The sequence below is a fragment of the Molossus molossus genome, unplaced genomic scaffold, assembly GCF_014108415.1.
Source record: "Molossus molossus isolate mMolMol1 unplaced genomic scaffold, mMolMol1.p scaffold_m16_p_5, whole genome shotgun sequence".
In the NCBI taxonomy this organism is placed as follows: Eukaryota; Metazoa; Chordata; class Mammalia; order Chiroptera; family Molossidae; genus Molossus; species Molossus molossus.
In genome coordinates this window covers 77,900,736-77,915,512 of record NW_023425388.1, presented here as the reverse complement: position 1 = coordinate 77,915,512, position 14,777 = coordinate 77,900,736, and the positions used below count along the sequence as shown (strand labels likewise).

General features: G+C 42.1%; 1 protein-coding gene across 9 annotated transcripts in view; it reads left to right on the top strand.

The window, feature by feature from the left end:
- Positions 1-14,257, top strand: part of BBX (BBX high mobility group box domain containing) — a 285,638-nt gene extending 271,381 nt beyond the window's left edge. For 5 of the 9 annotated variants that reach the window (XM_036242405.1, XM_036242406.1, XM_036242408.1 and 2 more), the window contains 2 exons: positions 6,534-6,731; positions 9,131-9,461. In XM_036242405.1, the coding sequence (XP_036098298.1) occupies positions 6,534-6,731; positions 9,131-9,417 (485 nt within the window). In that variant the 3' untranslated portion in view covers positions 9,418-9,461. Of the gene's footprint in view, positions 1-6,533; positions 6,732-9,130; positions 9,462-13,786 lie in introns of those variants that run through there. The other 4 variants (XM_036242414.1, XM_036242412.1, XM_036242411.1 and 1 more) reach the window with 3 other exon arrangements.
- Positions 14,258-14,777: the final 520 nt, after the last annotated feature.

Below are 14,777 nucleotides of genomic sequence, written 5' to 3'. Positions count from 1 at the left end.
TCCTTCCCCTCTTCCCACTGATTCCCTTTTTCCATTGTAGATAATTTTAAAGAGCTGACCATTTTTTTTAGTGCTTAATTGGGAGTTGATTGATTTGAAAACTAGAAGGGATCTTAAAGGTCATCCAGTTCAACCTCTTTAATTTACTGATGGCCAGAAAGGGGAACTTAACGAGCAGCCCACATCCTTGGACTCTCAAATACATTCTCATTCCTTTACTAAAAAGGAGAAAAAAATTAAAATGCACATTTAGCCTAAATCATTTATCAAAAAAATACTCATATTTTAAAGCTATTTATCAAAAATACTCAAATTTGAGTTCACTGTAACCATGGAACTCCTGTGTTTGGTACAGTTCACATGAGCACGTGGCTGCTTTTACAGCATTTACTTCTACCAAAAGTGCCAGCCGCCTGTCTGGTCTTTGACCTGTTATTGCATATCACAACCTCCATGGAGTAAATTCTGCACTTAAACTGGCAGAACAAAATGTGAATTGTTGCGCTGCTCTCAGCATTAAATCCTGACACCCCCCCCCCAAATTGATATATATCAGCTCTTGTGTATTTTAAAAATGTATTCTACTCAGATTTGATAAGTGTACGGCACTGATGTGGGAAAGAGGCATTGAAGACTCCAGTACCTTTTCTAAATGATACTGCTCTAAATATTTTGTGTTTTAACCAATAAAAACCCTACCTCATATAAAATGGGTTATCATCGCACATGCATGTGGTAGAAAGAATGAATTAGGTAGGAATTAGGAGACCTGCGTGCTACTCTCGGATTTGCCACTAACGAGCTTTTTCCAGTAGGAAAGGTTGTTTGCCCTCACTAGGATTCACCGTCCGTGTTGGTACTGTGTGTGTGTGATGAGTGTGTTAGGGGTAGTGTGAATGATGAGGTGCGATAATACATGAACCATAAATTTCATTTCCCCTCTAACTAATACTTGATGATTTTACTACTGTGCTATCTTGAGTGGGTGGTATGAGGCTGAAAGTAGGTTAATTCGGAAGCCCTAACTTTCTGCCCTTTTGGGAATAGAAAAGTAAATCAATTTTGAGTCTCCCAGGCAGTCCCAAGGGTTTAGTTGGAAATAGAGTTACTATTGGTGATATTTAATTATACTCATTGATGTATATGGAACAAAACTTTGGAGAACATGCACTGAGAAGTGCATGTCCTGCCGTGTAGAGGGAGAAAGGAATCGGTTTGAACACTGGAAATGACCAGTAATGTACAGTGACCTTTCATGTTACTTATTTTTATACCGTCCCCTACATTTACTTGTTTGGATGGTAAACTGTGTACTTTGTGAATTATTCCAGCTCTTTACTTCATCCTTTCTCTCACCTATGGCCACATCACTGCTTATTAAAACTTTACTTTGAAGAGTGTAAAAATATAAGAAAATGAAATTTTAATCAGGATAATTGTAGCACTTGTAAGCCACTGTTGGCAAAGGTTAGACGGAAGTTGTTTGTAGCTGATGTCTGTAACAGAAATGTTGATTCATCTGAGGCTACACAGCTGTTAGCTGTTCCTGACACCTGTTAAAGTGAGGACTTGAAGTTCACTGTTTTCTTTATATCATCCTGAGTATAATTGGATTGCAATTTATATATTTTTCAAAATACCAGAAATCTTTAGGTGATTAGTAATCTCATCTGAGGTTTAAATGCCAAGCTTATAATCTGTTTTAAGCATTTCCCCCATGCTTTTAAAATTCAAAATCACTAAACCATTTCTTGAAACTTTTGCAGATCGTTAAAAAAAAAAAAAAAAAGATTGTCTATAGCCTAGAATTAAAGGTAAAATTTTCAGGTAAACCAGGACAACCTACCTCTGTCACTTCATTTATCTTCCCACCGAGTTATGGTGTCCTGCTCATGCTGAAGCTAGATAAAGCTTTCTAATTGTGATAAAAATGGCGATGATAATTAATATTACATTATCGTTTCCAGAGGACTTTTACATATATTTGTTTTGTGAAAATGAATCTTGACAGTAGCGTTGGTGAAGTAAGGAGGGCTTATTAACCTCAGGTACACATCAAGGAGTTGAAGCCAGACCAGCAGAAACAGGAAGGGAAGAAACCAGTAGTCTCTCCACTCGAGCACATTGGCTGCCACAGTTTCAGTTTTTCAGGCATCTCTGTAGATGGCCCTCTTTGGCTCAGATGTTGAAGTTATAAATGGTATCCTATAAGAAAAGAAAACCAAAAGCCTCACACTAGGATTCTCTGTACGATTAGTTTGTCTGCAGTACATCTAATTACGGGGTAGAGAATCTGGTTTATAGTTAGATTTTCAGACACGAGCCATAGCACTCAGACTGACTTGATCTGCCTTCTCAGTTCAAAATAGTTGCTGTATAACTTCAGCAAGGTCTCCCGGGATCTTAGATTAGGTTCATTCATTTGATTCTTTTTCCTGCGTTCCACTCAGCATCCGACTGCATTTTCAGCTCACGGGAGACCGGCCAAAGGCAATGAGATTCCGGATTTGGCTATAATAATTTCAGTGCAAGTTTGAGTCCCCTCGTTGGAATGTGAATTCATGACTCAGGAGCACTCTAGTGGTCCCCTGGGGTACAATACAAAAAACATACTCCACATTTTGGGAATAGAGTTTCGAAAGCAAGTCTGTTACTGCCACATCCCTAATGCTGCTCCAGGAGCGAGTGCACATTATCCCTTGCAGATGCCACACTGTGAGTGCGTTATGATGATCGTGGAGTGAAAAGCTAGCCCTGTGGACGTGTTTTGCAGTGCTTGGGTAGGTTTGTGTGTTCAATTACAAGCCGAGAGAGAAATGACTTAATTTGTTTTTAGACGACAAGCCTTTCTCTTCTCACATTTCCATCAGTTTGTCAGGGAGGTAAAAGGGAACTGGAATGCTGTCTGGATGCTCAGCTTCGGGCTCTCCCCGTCTCAGAGCGGAGCCTTCTCTGTGACCTGTCCCTTCCCTTACTGCCTGCCGAGTCTTTGTTTGCTAATGTTGCAGACTCAGACATCCTGTCCTGTCCAGGAAAACTTTGTTGACTTAGCCTTACCTGCCTTTCCCAAGTCTCCTGTCTTGGGGAGGTTCCACCTGAGTGCTGACCTTAGGGCTGTCATTGGTCTAGGCCACTAGACAAGACACAATGTTCCGGGGTTAACTCCTGGGCCATTCTTAACTCCTCTTCCAAACTCTAGCAACTTTTTTTTTTTATCCTCACCCGAGGACATTTTTCCATTTTTTACTCAGATAGAGCAGGAAGGAGAGAGAGGAAGAGAGAGAAACATCGATGTGAAAGGGACACATCGAGTGGCCGCCACCCACATGACCCAACCAGGGCCGGGGACAAACTGCAGCCAAGGTACATGCCCTTAGCAGGAACCGAACCCGGGTCTCTCTGGACCGCAGGCTGATGCTCTAACCGCTGAGCCAAACCGGCCAGGGCGCATTACACACTCTTTTCAAATGTAGACAGTCTGCAGAGCCCACAGTTACTTCCAGTTCTGACAGGAGGTTTAGAGAAGATGACATCGCCTCTTTTTGGGGGACTTATGAGAACTTGTAATATATTCTCTCTCTTAGTCTGCAGTCTGATTTCACCCCTTTACCGTCTCCCAGTGCACAACCCCTGGCACTTGATGATCGCTGGTACCTGTTAGCTGGCCTGCCTTTGACCCCTCGCTCCTTGTAGGCTGATTTCTGAGCTTCCCCTAGTCCCAGTGTGCCTGTAGGCTTGGACTGTACCTCCCGTTTGCAGTCCCCTTGCAGCCATCCCTTGGCTTTTTATTGTGTTTTTACCAATTCATCTGGAACACACAGGAAAAGGAGTAAGCATTGAATAGAAATGAAACTATTTGAAGGCTCACCAAAACCAAAAAAATCTAACAGTCCTACTCCAGGGAATGTTTTTTTTTTTTCCAATTACAGTTTATATTTAATATTATTTTGTGTTAGTTTCAGGTATACAGCATAGTGGTTAGACAATCATATACTTTATCAAGCGAAGGCTCTTTCCTAGCCTTGAGCCTCTGATCAGCACCCTGATTCTAGGCTGTGTGGCAAAACAAAAATAAGTTTAGAGCTGGGTGGCTCTTTTAGAGCCCGAGTCCAATCTCCCATCTTTACATGAAGAAACTGAGCCCCTCGGTTCCGCAGTTAGTGAAGTTAGAAGTCATGAGTAGAATCCAGGTCTCTCTCTGACAGTTTATTCCCATCCCCCACTATGTTTCTATAAAAACTAGGTCATCTTTCCCAACCCACTTGGCCCTTTGCTGGGTGTCCTTGCCTTCTCTTTGACCTCGTTGGTTCTTTGGTTCCTTTCTTCCTTTCCCTCTTTCTTTCAATAAACCATCTTCTAATGTAATGCACCCTTTCTCTTTGGAACTTGCTGTACCCTTATTTCCACCAGTTCTGGATTTTTCTGGGAGAAGAAGAGAGGAGGGGAGAGGTAAATGCTTTTTCTTGAAGGTGCATCTATAATGTAGTGATCACACTGGAGATGTAAGAGTCTCCCTGTAATCAAAGGGACAACAGATCGGTCTGGATGTGAAACTAGAAATTTTGAAGCTTATGGATATCTACTAGAGGTTATTTAATGCTCATCATGAACTCAGATTTGGGCTTCTTTAAGCCAGAGGAAGGAAGCTTTGAATTTCAAGGCAAATGCAGGGTCATGAAACATTGGAATGTTTCTAACCAAATTATCTTTCATTTTGCTTTTATGTAGCTTTTATTGAAGCTCAGACTAAAAAAAAAAATTAAATGTAAACCACCACTGGCCTATGTTACGCTAAATATCTAAGTATAAATATGCTAAGTCTATTTGACCTGGGGATAGAGCTACATCTTAATAGGAACCCTTTTTTCTGATTTTTGATTATTTGCTTGAAAAGGTGTTTGGGAACATTGCCAAATAGTGTGTGTCTGTGAGTGTATGTGTGTGTCTGTGAGTGTGTGTGTGTGTGTGTTTTAAATAATGATTATCTTAAGCCTGCCCCTACATAGCCATTTATTATACAATACTGAGGTAAAGCCAACCTCTAAATTATGTTACAATTTATGCTTTACATCCTTTTTTGTTGTTGTTGTTGATGTCATTGAAATTATTTCTCACTTGTTTTGAAATGGAAAGCCTGAAATATGCCTCTTGAGTGCAAAGATCTTACGAATTAAGGGCCCTCCTTTCTCAAGGATATGTCAAACTAAACCCCTTAGAGCAAAACTTTTGAATGAAGCCTATGCAGGTATTTATATGAACAGTGCATTATTTTATACCCTTATTCTCACTCTGTTCTTTTCCTGTCACAGCTATTTTTTCATATATATATATATATTCATTCTTGTTTCCTGTGTCTTCCTGTGTCTACCTCCACACCCTCCTCTAATAAGCACCTTCAGTTACCCTCCAGGTTTAGTTTGCACCGAGTTGGTCATGTCAGACCTTGATTTCCTGAGCCATACTCCCTGTTTTGTCAAAAACGATTTATGTGCCTGTTTTAAGAAATTGGATAGTTAAATGGAAAGATACATCTGCCCAAGAGACCTTCGGCCACTGGAATAACACAAAGTCCCAGTCATGAAACGTGACTAGGTGTATGTACTCCTAAATGCTTGCTGTACTCCTCTCTGCATGTCCTTATCTTACTTGGAAGTGAAGGGGAAAGGGGGCAGATGAGCTAAGGAAACAAGTATGTAGGAAAAGACACAAGCATTCTGAAACTGTCTGAACCGGGAGCAAGTCTTTGGTGGCCAAATGTGTTCCTTACTCTTGACTGGTATTTAGGTTACAAGCGTGTGCTATTAAATGATTGCCTGATAATCCAGTAAGAATTAGGGTACCTAAAGCTGAACTTTCCAAGGAGCCCGGCTGACATACAGTACTGCATTAAATTATCTCACTAAGCACTTTCACCTGATTCTGGATTGAGCCACTAGAAGAGAGTCTCATTATGTGCTGGCTCACCTGTTTGCCAGGTCCTTGCTGGGCCGTCAGTAAGGTCAGACCTCACGGCTTCTTTTTCTGATCAATCTAACTTGGTCATTGAGAACAGATGCCCCAGGGATAACTATAACTTTAAGAAGCACACAAATAATCTCAGTGCCCTCAGAAGAAAAGGAATGTATTATTCTCTTCAGACCAGCTGGCCAAAAGGATCTCAGGTAGAGCCCTGACCACATAAAGAAATTGTGGTCATGTGGGACGCAATTTACACAGACTTACACTCTCCTCTCCACCAACCCACAAGATCCAAACATTTGGTGTTACTTCAGTGGCCTCTTGGTGTGCAGTACTCTATTGAGAGAGAGAGAGAGCAATCCTCTGTACTTAACCTGTCAAAGCAAATACATATAAATATATTTGTTTAAAGTTTGTGGGCATTGTTTTATTTTTTTTCCCCATCAATACTTTGAAAACTCTGAGTGTAAGTTATCCATTCAGATGGGTCAGACATTTAGAAATGTTTCTTTCCAAGAGCAATGTTGGTGCCTTGTGTTTTTGTGTGTAACTATATATGGTTTGTCCTATTTCAGCCATATTTACAGAAGACAAAAACACCACAGAGCCTGCTCATAAGGTTAAAAATGCCCCATCCATTCCCAACACTCCAGAGCCAACAGCAACGCAAGAACCCCTGGTGGGCAGCCAAAAGAGAAAAGCAAGGAAAACCAAGATCACACACCTGGTCAGGACAGCAGATGGCCGGGTGTCACCAGCAGGAGGTATTTTGGGTAAGAAGAGGGAGCATTAGACGCAGAAAACCAGACCAAGCAGCTGACCCTCATGGCCACTTTGGCCAGCAAATGACTCTATGCCCACTGCGGGCCCTCACTGAAAAATAGGTCTATTCTGTGGGTTTGGTCACAGTGACATTTTCCCTTTCTGGATTGCCTTGAGAACTAGTTTTCTACAGATTCCCAAAAGTACATGTTTTAGTCCATGCTTTAAAATCATAGCTCTTTTTCTAAGAATATATCTTGAATTCCTAGAAAGGAAAGGTAATTTTTAGTACTGTCAGCTTCTCCTTCCCTTTCTCAGCGTGCACAAAAACAGTCTCGGTTAAGTAAATTCCCAAAGATCCTAGGCTTTTAAAAATACTGGATGAATCAGTGTTTCTCTGTGGTTCGCTGCTCAAGTCACGTCAAGCCAGATGATCAGGTGTTTAAACCAGTGAATTAAGGCACCTTAGGAAGCATCCAGCACTTCTGAAAGCTGACTCAAACCACCAAGGGAGTTTGAGAATGCTTCTGGATTTCTCTAGTTCTCTGGACTAATCTTTAACCAACTCTTAATTTACAGTGAATTTTTCCATTTTCAGTTGGGGTCTGTGGTTCATTTGTTGTTCCTGGTGGTCTCCATGGCAGCAGAATTGCCTGATGGGCCCAAGTTAAGGAGTGGGGTCAGAAAGTGACACTGAGCATCCTCCCTCTGATCTTGGGGGTGCTGTGCCAGCTCAGCATTAGTGGTCTGCGCTGTGCCTTTCTGCCATTGAGCACCTCTAGCATCTCATTCTGTCAGCTCTGAAAGAAGTGTTTCCCCTCCCCCACAATCCAGATATCTGATTTAGGTTAATCTAGTTGTTAATAGAGATTCATTGTTTGCTGAGCTAGAATTAGAGGACAGTTAATGAATTTTGTATACAGTCATCTCTCGTTTATCGCGGTTAATCCGTTCCAGACTCTAGCAGTTGGTTGCACCCGGTGTTGAAGGATTCCTGGGGTGCTCGAATACATAGGCCTACAGTCCATTCGTACAGTAATTTTAATTGTAATATAGGGGTGTATAATTGACTCAGACAACCGAGTGCACACGGTATCATTTTCACTGTCTCAATCCACTTTTTAATGAATATATTTGAAAAAACCGCGATAGAGTGAAACCGCGAAAGTCCAAGGGCGAAGTGGCAGGGACGACTGTACTTGTCTTGTTAGAACCGTACAGCATGTTAAAGGTCCCCAGTTTTACCCTGTCCTGTGAGGTGAAGCTCCAAGGGGTACCACTTTGTTCTGAATGCTTTGAACTATGAGGCAGAAGTATGATGAGGACTAGAATCTAGTTTTCCTGATACTGAGTCCAGCAGGCCCCTCCCTTATTTTCCTTCCACTGTGGGTTCTGCTCTGTGATTTTCACTTTGTAAATGATTATAGCCATTTTTACTTGTAGGAAGAGTGAAAGATTTCAGAAAATACTCTCATGTATAAAAGCACATAGCACCTTCATGTTCATTTAATATATGGCTTTTGCTGCCTTTATCAATAACTTTCTGTAGTTGACATGTTTTACAAACCAAGATAAAACCTGCCCCTATATAATGGCTACATAATAAAGACAGCACACTCGTCTCCAGCAGGCGTAGTGGTTCTTTATATTCCTTTCAGTAGGTCTTCAGAACAAAACTGACAACTTGGGATCTCTTTGGGATTTAAATCTCTTTGGGGTTAGTGTTGGCTTCACAGCTCACCGAGTGTCCAGGTCGCCGTGATAGGTGGGCATGCTGCGGCTTCATCAGAGATGTTGGCTCAGTTGGATTTTTTGTTGTTTTTTTCATCTTCACCCAAGGATATTTCTCCATTGATTTTCAGATAGAGTGAAAGGGAGGTAGGGAGGGGGAGAGAAACATAGATGTGAGAGAGACATATCGATTAGTTGCCTCCCTCACGGCCCCAGCCGGGGCCAGGGATCGGATCTGCAACCCAAGTACGTGCCCTTGACCGAATTGAACCTGAGACCTTTCGGTCAGCGGGTGGATGTTTTAACCACTGAGAAAAACCAGTTTTTAAGGGCCCTGTACAGCATCCACAGGCCCCTCTGCAGAAGTTCCTTGGGGGTTTATTTTGGCCAAAGCCCATTTTTCCTTCTTCGAGACTGACCTATTCTTTGACCTTGAATAAAATACAGCTTCTCTGCTCTTCTTCAGGGCACAGCGCTGCCCCTGGTTGCAGATGAACTTAATAAAAGAGTTTTGTGACTAGAAGAAGAGAGTCTATAAAAGCCTTAATATTCGATGGATGACAAGAGTGGACAATAAAAAATGTTAACATTTCACATTGTCTGGCACAGAGTTTCCTGTGTCTTTTCTCTGGAGAGAACCAGAGGGGCCCTCTTGTGATGGATTTCCCTTTTGTTACAGATGACAAACCAAAGGAGCAGCTGCAGAGGGGTCTCCCGAAAGGAGCCGAGACAGGCTGCAGTGATGAGTGCGCACATGGCAGCGAGGCCGCCGAGATGTGGAGCAGCCCTCCCGAGATGGGGTCCGTGTCGGCGTTCTTCAGTCTGGCCGCGCTGGCCGAAGTGGCTGCCATGGAGAATGTGCACAGGTCAGTGGGAAAGCCTTGTTCCACAGGGCCCTGGGGCTTGGTTCAACGTCACCCCTTCCACAGAGCGTGGGTGGGGGGAGCAGTGTGTCAGCCTTTCTGACACCATGCGTGATATTGCTCACGATGCATTGGGGTTTGTAAGACCTGGCTCAAGGGCACCTCTGCTTATGTGAGGTCATGACAGTATATGTGCTAATTAATTAGCAGTATGGGAAAATGTAAGAGAATATAGCCAGGCAAGTATTTTACTTTGAATCTAGTATTCTGAAAAAAATAAATAAAATAAATGAATCTAGTATTCTGTGGCTCAACTCCTATTTCTGTAGAAAGCCCGAGAGAACAGAGAAACAGCGTTATCTGATCATCAAGCATGAGGTTTGGAGTTAGGCCTCAACAGCTGGGTGCGTGTCTGAGCTCTTTCGCCTGCAAATTACAATGTCTTGAGCAAGATCAATCACCTCTGTACCTTCCGTAGTGTCTCCTACAAAATGGGTATAACTGGTTCTCGTTTCATAACATGTCAGTGGGATAAATCTCATGTCCCAGTGCTAGCAGGCAGTAAACACCCCCACTGAGCATGGTCGCGGTGGCAGTGGTGGTCCCAAGCAGAAGAAAACAGTGTTGGTTCAGGAAAAAGAGCATCTTGGCCTCTGATGTGTGGCAGGCAGGTCTGGATTTATCTTCCACTCTCTGTGTTTGCTACAAAGTATTTACTTCTCTGGGCCTCAGTGTTCTCATCCTACATTGAGCACAACGCTATCCCCAAAGAATCACGTGGTTGTACAGATCCGCCGAGATCAGATATGTGAAGACCTTTTGAACTCGGTAAAGCCCCACAGAAAGCATATTATGTTCCAAGTGCATAACTGAGTGTTCTGCTACTAGTGGATCTTTTGGGAAGGCAAAAAGGCCTTTTGTAAATTCAGGTATTTTATATTGTTATTCAGTGGATTACCCACAGATGAGCTACTATCTTACCTTTCGATCTTCAGTGCAAAGAGCTTGGAATCAAGGACAACCTGTTAGGCTCCATTCTCCTTATTCACATCCAGGTTTAGGAGGCCCACACTTGAGCTTTGTTTGCTTCTTGCTCTTTACCTGTCACCCTACAGTTCTAGTCCTGCCTCACAAAGAGCCTCTAGATATTTCCAACACGGCCAATTTCTTCTCAGGTTGCACTGCCGGGCCCTGACAACACGTGGATGCTGACGGGCATTGTTAAATCCACTCAGGTCTCTGAGGGACGGCAACGCACAGACACAGCTCCACTCGTGGAGTTTCATAGTCGGGTACAAAGGACAAACGCCTACACATACAAAAAGAATTAAATGTATGCCTCAGTGTTACTAAGAGCCCCAAAAAGTGTGGGAATAAGAGGTAATAGAAGAATTCAGGGCTCAGAAAAGGCTGGCACACAGTCCCCCTTGCTGTTGACAGCACTCCCTCTGAACGTGCCTGGGGCCCCACTGCTCTGTCAGCCAGCCTGTCCTGACTTCTGGTCTCCAGGAGCAGAGCTCCTCAGCAAACACGGCGCTCGTCACAGCCCGCCCAGCCCTGCAGTCAGGTGGAATTGCTTGCTCCTGTCCGGATGAGCCCAGTTCTTTCTTGCCTCTGTTCCTCCTCCTCTCAGGCTCCAACCCTCGTTCTTTGTCCTCTTCCCTCAGTCCTCCCTAAGCCTGCACGCTCTGTACAGAGCTCTCCTAGACCAGCCGCCACGACAGTTTGTAGCTGTCTGTCCATACTTCTGTCTCCTTCCAGTGTATTTGAAAACAAAGCACTGGTTTTATTCTCCATGTCCCCCGCTTCCTTAGTTCCTGTCCCGTCAGTGGATGAGTGGGTGAGTGAGTGAAGGAGGTGTTCTAAAGTATGACTGCCTAAGTTAGCTAGTAGGCCAGAAAAAGTGGTGTAAGTAAAGGTTTTTTTTAACCTCCCATTATAAAGAACAGTATTGCTTACTAGAATTTTACTATCAACTTAACAAATGGTTAGTGTTCCTAAAATCTAGAAAGATAGCTTCCCCCCAGGGACTCTCAGTTGTAACGTTAGCTCCTACCTGTGAAACCTGGCTGCCCTCTGCTTATAGACTTAACATAATTGTACCTGGTTGCACATCAATTCATTACTGCTTAGGCATTTAGAGGGTGGTTAACAGAGTTAGGGGTAGAAATATATTACCTGCATTCTTGCCACAAGAAATCTTAACATTAGGGTAAAAAAACCAACACAGAAAGGCAGTTCTACAAAGCACAGGGAACAGGAAGTTTAATAAACCTTTTGTCGAGAGCCTGTTTATTTACAAGGAGTTTTATAAGGAGGAAAGTTCATTAAACTTAATCCTAGAATCAACCCTACCAGCTGGGTATTTTTAGTCCCATTTTAATGTTGCCAAATGATTAATTAACTTGTCAGGAGCACACAGCCAAACTGAGTGAAGATTTGAACCCTAGTCCTTGAACTCCAGCATCCGGGCCTTTGCTTCAGGGTGCTGGAAGGTCAAGGAGGCTCTCCCGAACCTTCCCTTGGGAACGAACCATCAGGAGACTGCAGCCACACTGTTCTCTCCCATCATGCTCCTGTCTTCTCTTTCCTTGGGAAGCTGGGCTTTCACCACATTTCTCCCCCTCTGCACTCTTTGTTTTGCATTGTCCTTTTTCTTTTTTACTTTTAATATTTCTTTCTTTCTGTTTCCCTTTCTCTTATGTATTAAAATTCTTTTGGTTTTAGAATATTATTATACACTCAATCTTAAAGATAAAAAAGGTCATTTTCAGTCCATCTTTCTTGAACAGAGTTGAACACATTGAACAGTTGGTGCTTTCAGCATCCCCACGTGAACACCCAGATCAATCCATTTGATTGTAACACGTTTTATTTTTCTGAAATCCTGGTATCTTAGGCTAAGTGATCATTGGATTCTGACAGCCCCAAATTTTGTCATTTATCTACATTATTTTTCTTTTCTGTGCATCAAGAGAAATGAATTGGATATAATTAAGGAACATATAATTTGAATTTTAAAATAGCACCTTTTGTTCTATGTAATCTGAAGAAAATACTTTATTGAAACCTCCAGACCAGTAAAAACCTGCTGCTACCTCGGGTGCTCTCAGCACAGGGCTGTGCCGCACACCGCTGTGGCCAGAGCCTCGGGTATGCAGCATGGGGGTGCGGTGGGCCTGCTGGGAAATCTCAAGGAGGTGCCCGGGCCTCTCTCTAGAATAAGAAGCTCTGTAGAAATTACCAAGAGTTTTGAACAGTTTTGTTTTAACTATGCAGTAAATCGTATTTTGTCCTCATTAAACAAAGGCTGAATGAAAAAAGAAAAAGCAGCTATGTTCGGTGTAGTTTCAATTCAGGTGATGGGAATTTCCATGAATTTTCTAGTCTTGCCTAGAATTCTCTTTCCATATGTGTTGATTTGGGCCCAAATGAACTGGATTTTCTCACACTCTGAAATGTAGTCGGTACTTGCCTTTTTCCCCTGTACACTCTCTGTTATATGCCTGTGAAACTTTTCTCAAGTTAGGGAGGGTTTCAGTGTTTGCAGTTATTTTTTGAGTCATGGTACACCTCTTTCTCTTCAGAGACCATTGCTTTTATTGGCCTTAAGTTTTAAATTAGGTTTGTTATTCAGCCCAAGTGTCCATCAGTAGATGAGTGGATAAAAAAGCCGTGGTACATATACACAATGGAATACTATGCAGCTGTAAGAAAGAAGGATCTCGTATCCTTTGAGACGACATGGAGGGACCTGAAGAGGATTATGCTAAGTGAAATAAGCCAATCAAAAAAGGCAAAGATTCCATTTATTTGTGGAATATAATGAACAAAACAAGCTGATGAACAAAATAGACCCAGAGACATAGAAGTAGGGTTCAGACTGACAAACCTCAGAAGAGGGAGGGGGGCGGGGTAGAGGGAACAGATAAACCAAAGAACTTACATGTATATTTGCACAACCAATGGACATTGACAATACTGTGGAGAGGCGGCGGGATCGGGAGGAGGATGTCAATGGGGGGGGGGGGGGGAGGAGAAACATCTGTAACAAAAATAAATTTATTTTAAAAATAAATAAATAAATTGGGTTAGTTATTATACAACTTAAGAAAAGAACCTGGAGGTTATCAACTAGTATAGGAACCACAGCCCTTGACTTAAAGTTCCCAATTCTTAGGGAATTTCCCAAATCTGCTGTTGCTTCAGATTCTGTAAAATGAAAGTGGTCAGTTGGATACATAATATGTTGTTGAGTTGTGTGAGGAGACTTGAGGTGAGAAATTCTTTAAAAAAAAATACAAAAAGAAAGAAATTCTAAGGACAAAATTGGTTTTAATTAAACAGCTTAAGTAAAAGTCAGCAGTAGCTATTAAACAAATTATTGGAAAACTATATGTCATTCATCATCCCCTCCTATTTCTGATAACATACTCTGAATAAGTGATTTTTTTCTTTCTCCTGTTTCACAGAGGTCAGAGGTCAACTCCGCTCACCCACGATGGACAGCCAAAAGAAATGCCACAGGCTCCTGTACTTATTTCCTGCGCTGACCAGTGAAACGCCCTTTCATTGTAAAACATTGTGCTTTACCTACTACCCCAGCCTTGTCTTTACCGAGGGATGCTAGCAAGTCAATGTTGTGGGAATAGACTGCAAACAAGTGTGTGTTGCCCTACACAGCCCAGATTCACTTGAAGCAGAAGTTAGCCTCATGGGCCCATTTGTTCATTCAGAGCCCAGAGTCTTTGAGGGCGATGTTATCTGTCTGATAATGAGCAGGAATGGTCTTGGAGCTTTGCTTTCTATTGAAGGCTGTTGACGGTATTGGTGGTGACTTGGTAAAAGGCTGCCTTTACTGTAGCTCATCCAGCATCTCTTTTACCAACCAGAGAGTGTGAAACTAGTTTCATATATTACCTAGTTATTCTTTCAAAACAAAAACAAAAAGACAAACAAAAAAACAAAAACTGACGCACTGCACTAGTTATTATTAGATATTCTTAGTCTTTTTTGTACATGGAGATTTAAGTTCTAAGATGGTTTATATAATAGGTTATACCTACATTTATATTGTAGAATAATATTAAAAAGCCTGTTCTGAGACTCCCATGCAGCACGGGCAGGCAAATGTACCATTGTTAGCGGTGTGTGCTCGGCCTTGTGGTCCATGTATTCTGCACTTTTATATTTGCCACCAGAGCGATAGTTTGCTGGCAAAAAAGAGAAAAAAAAAATTACAATTCTTACAAGCTGAATTTTTTTCTTAGCCTTGAGTGACCAAGAATAATTTGCTTGGGGCAAATTGTGGCAAATATTTTCCCAGACAGGGGAAGAGTCCTGCAGATTACAGATTACTGATGTTTTCATGCCTTGAGGATTCTTTTATTTTTACACGGGGGTCTAAGTGACCAATGGATTGTTCATACAAACAAACAAACAAACAAAAAAAGAGAAAAATAT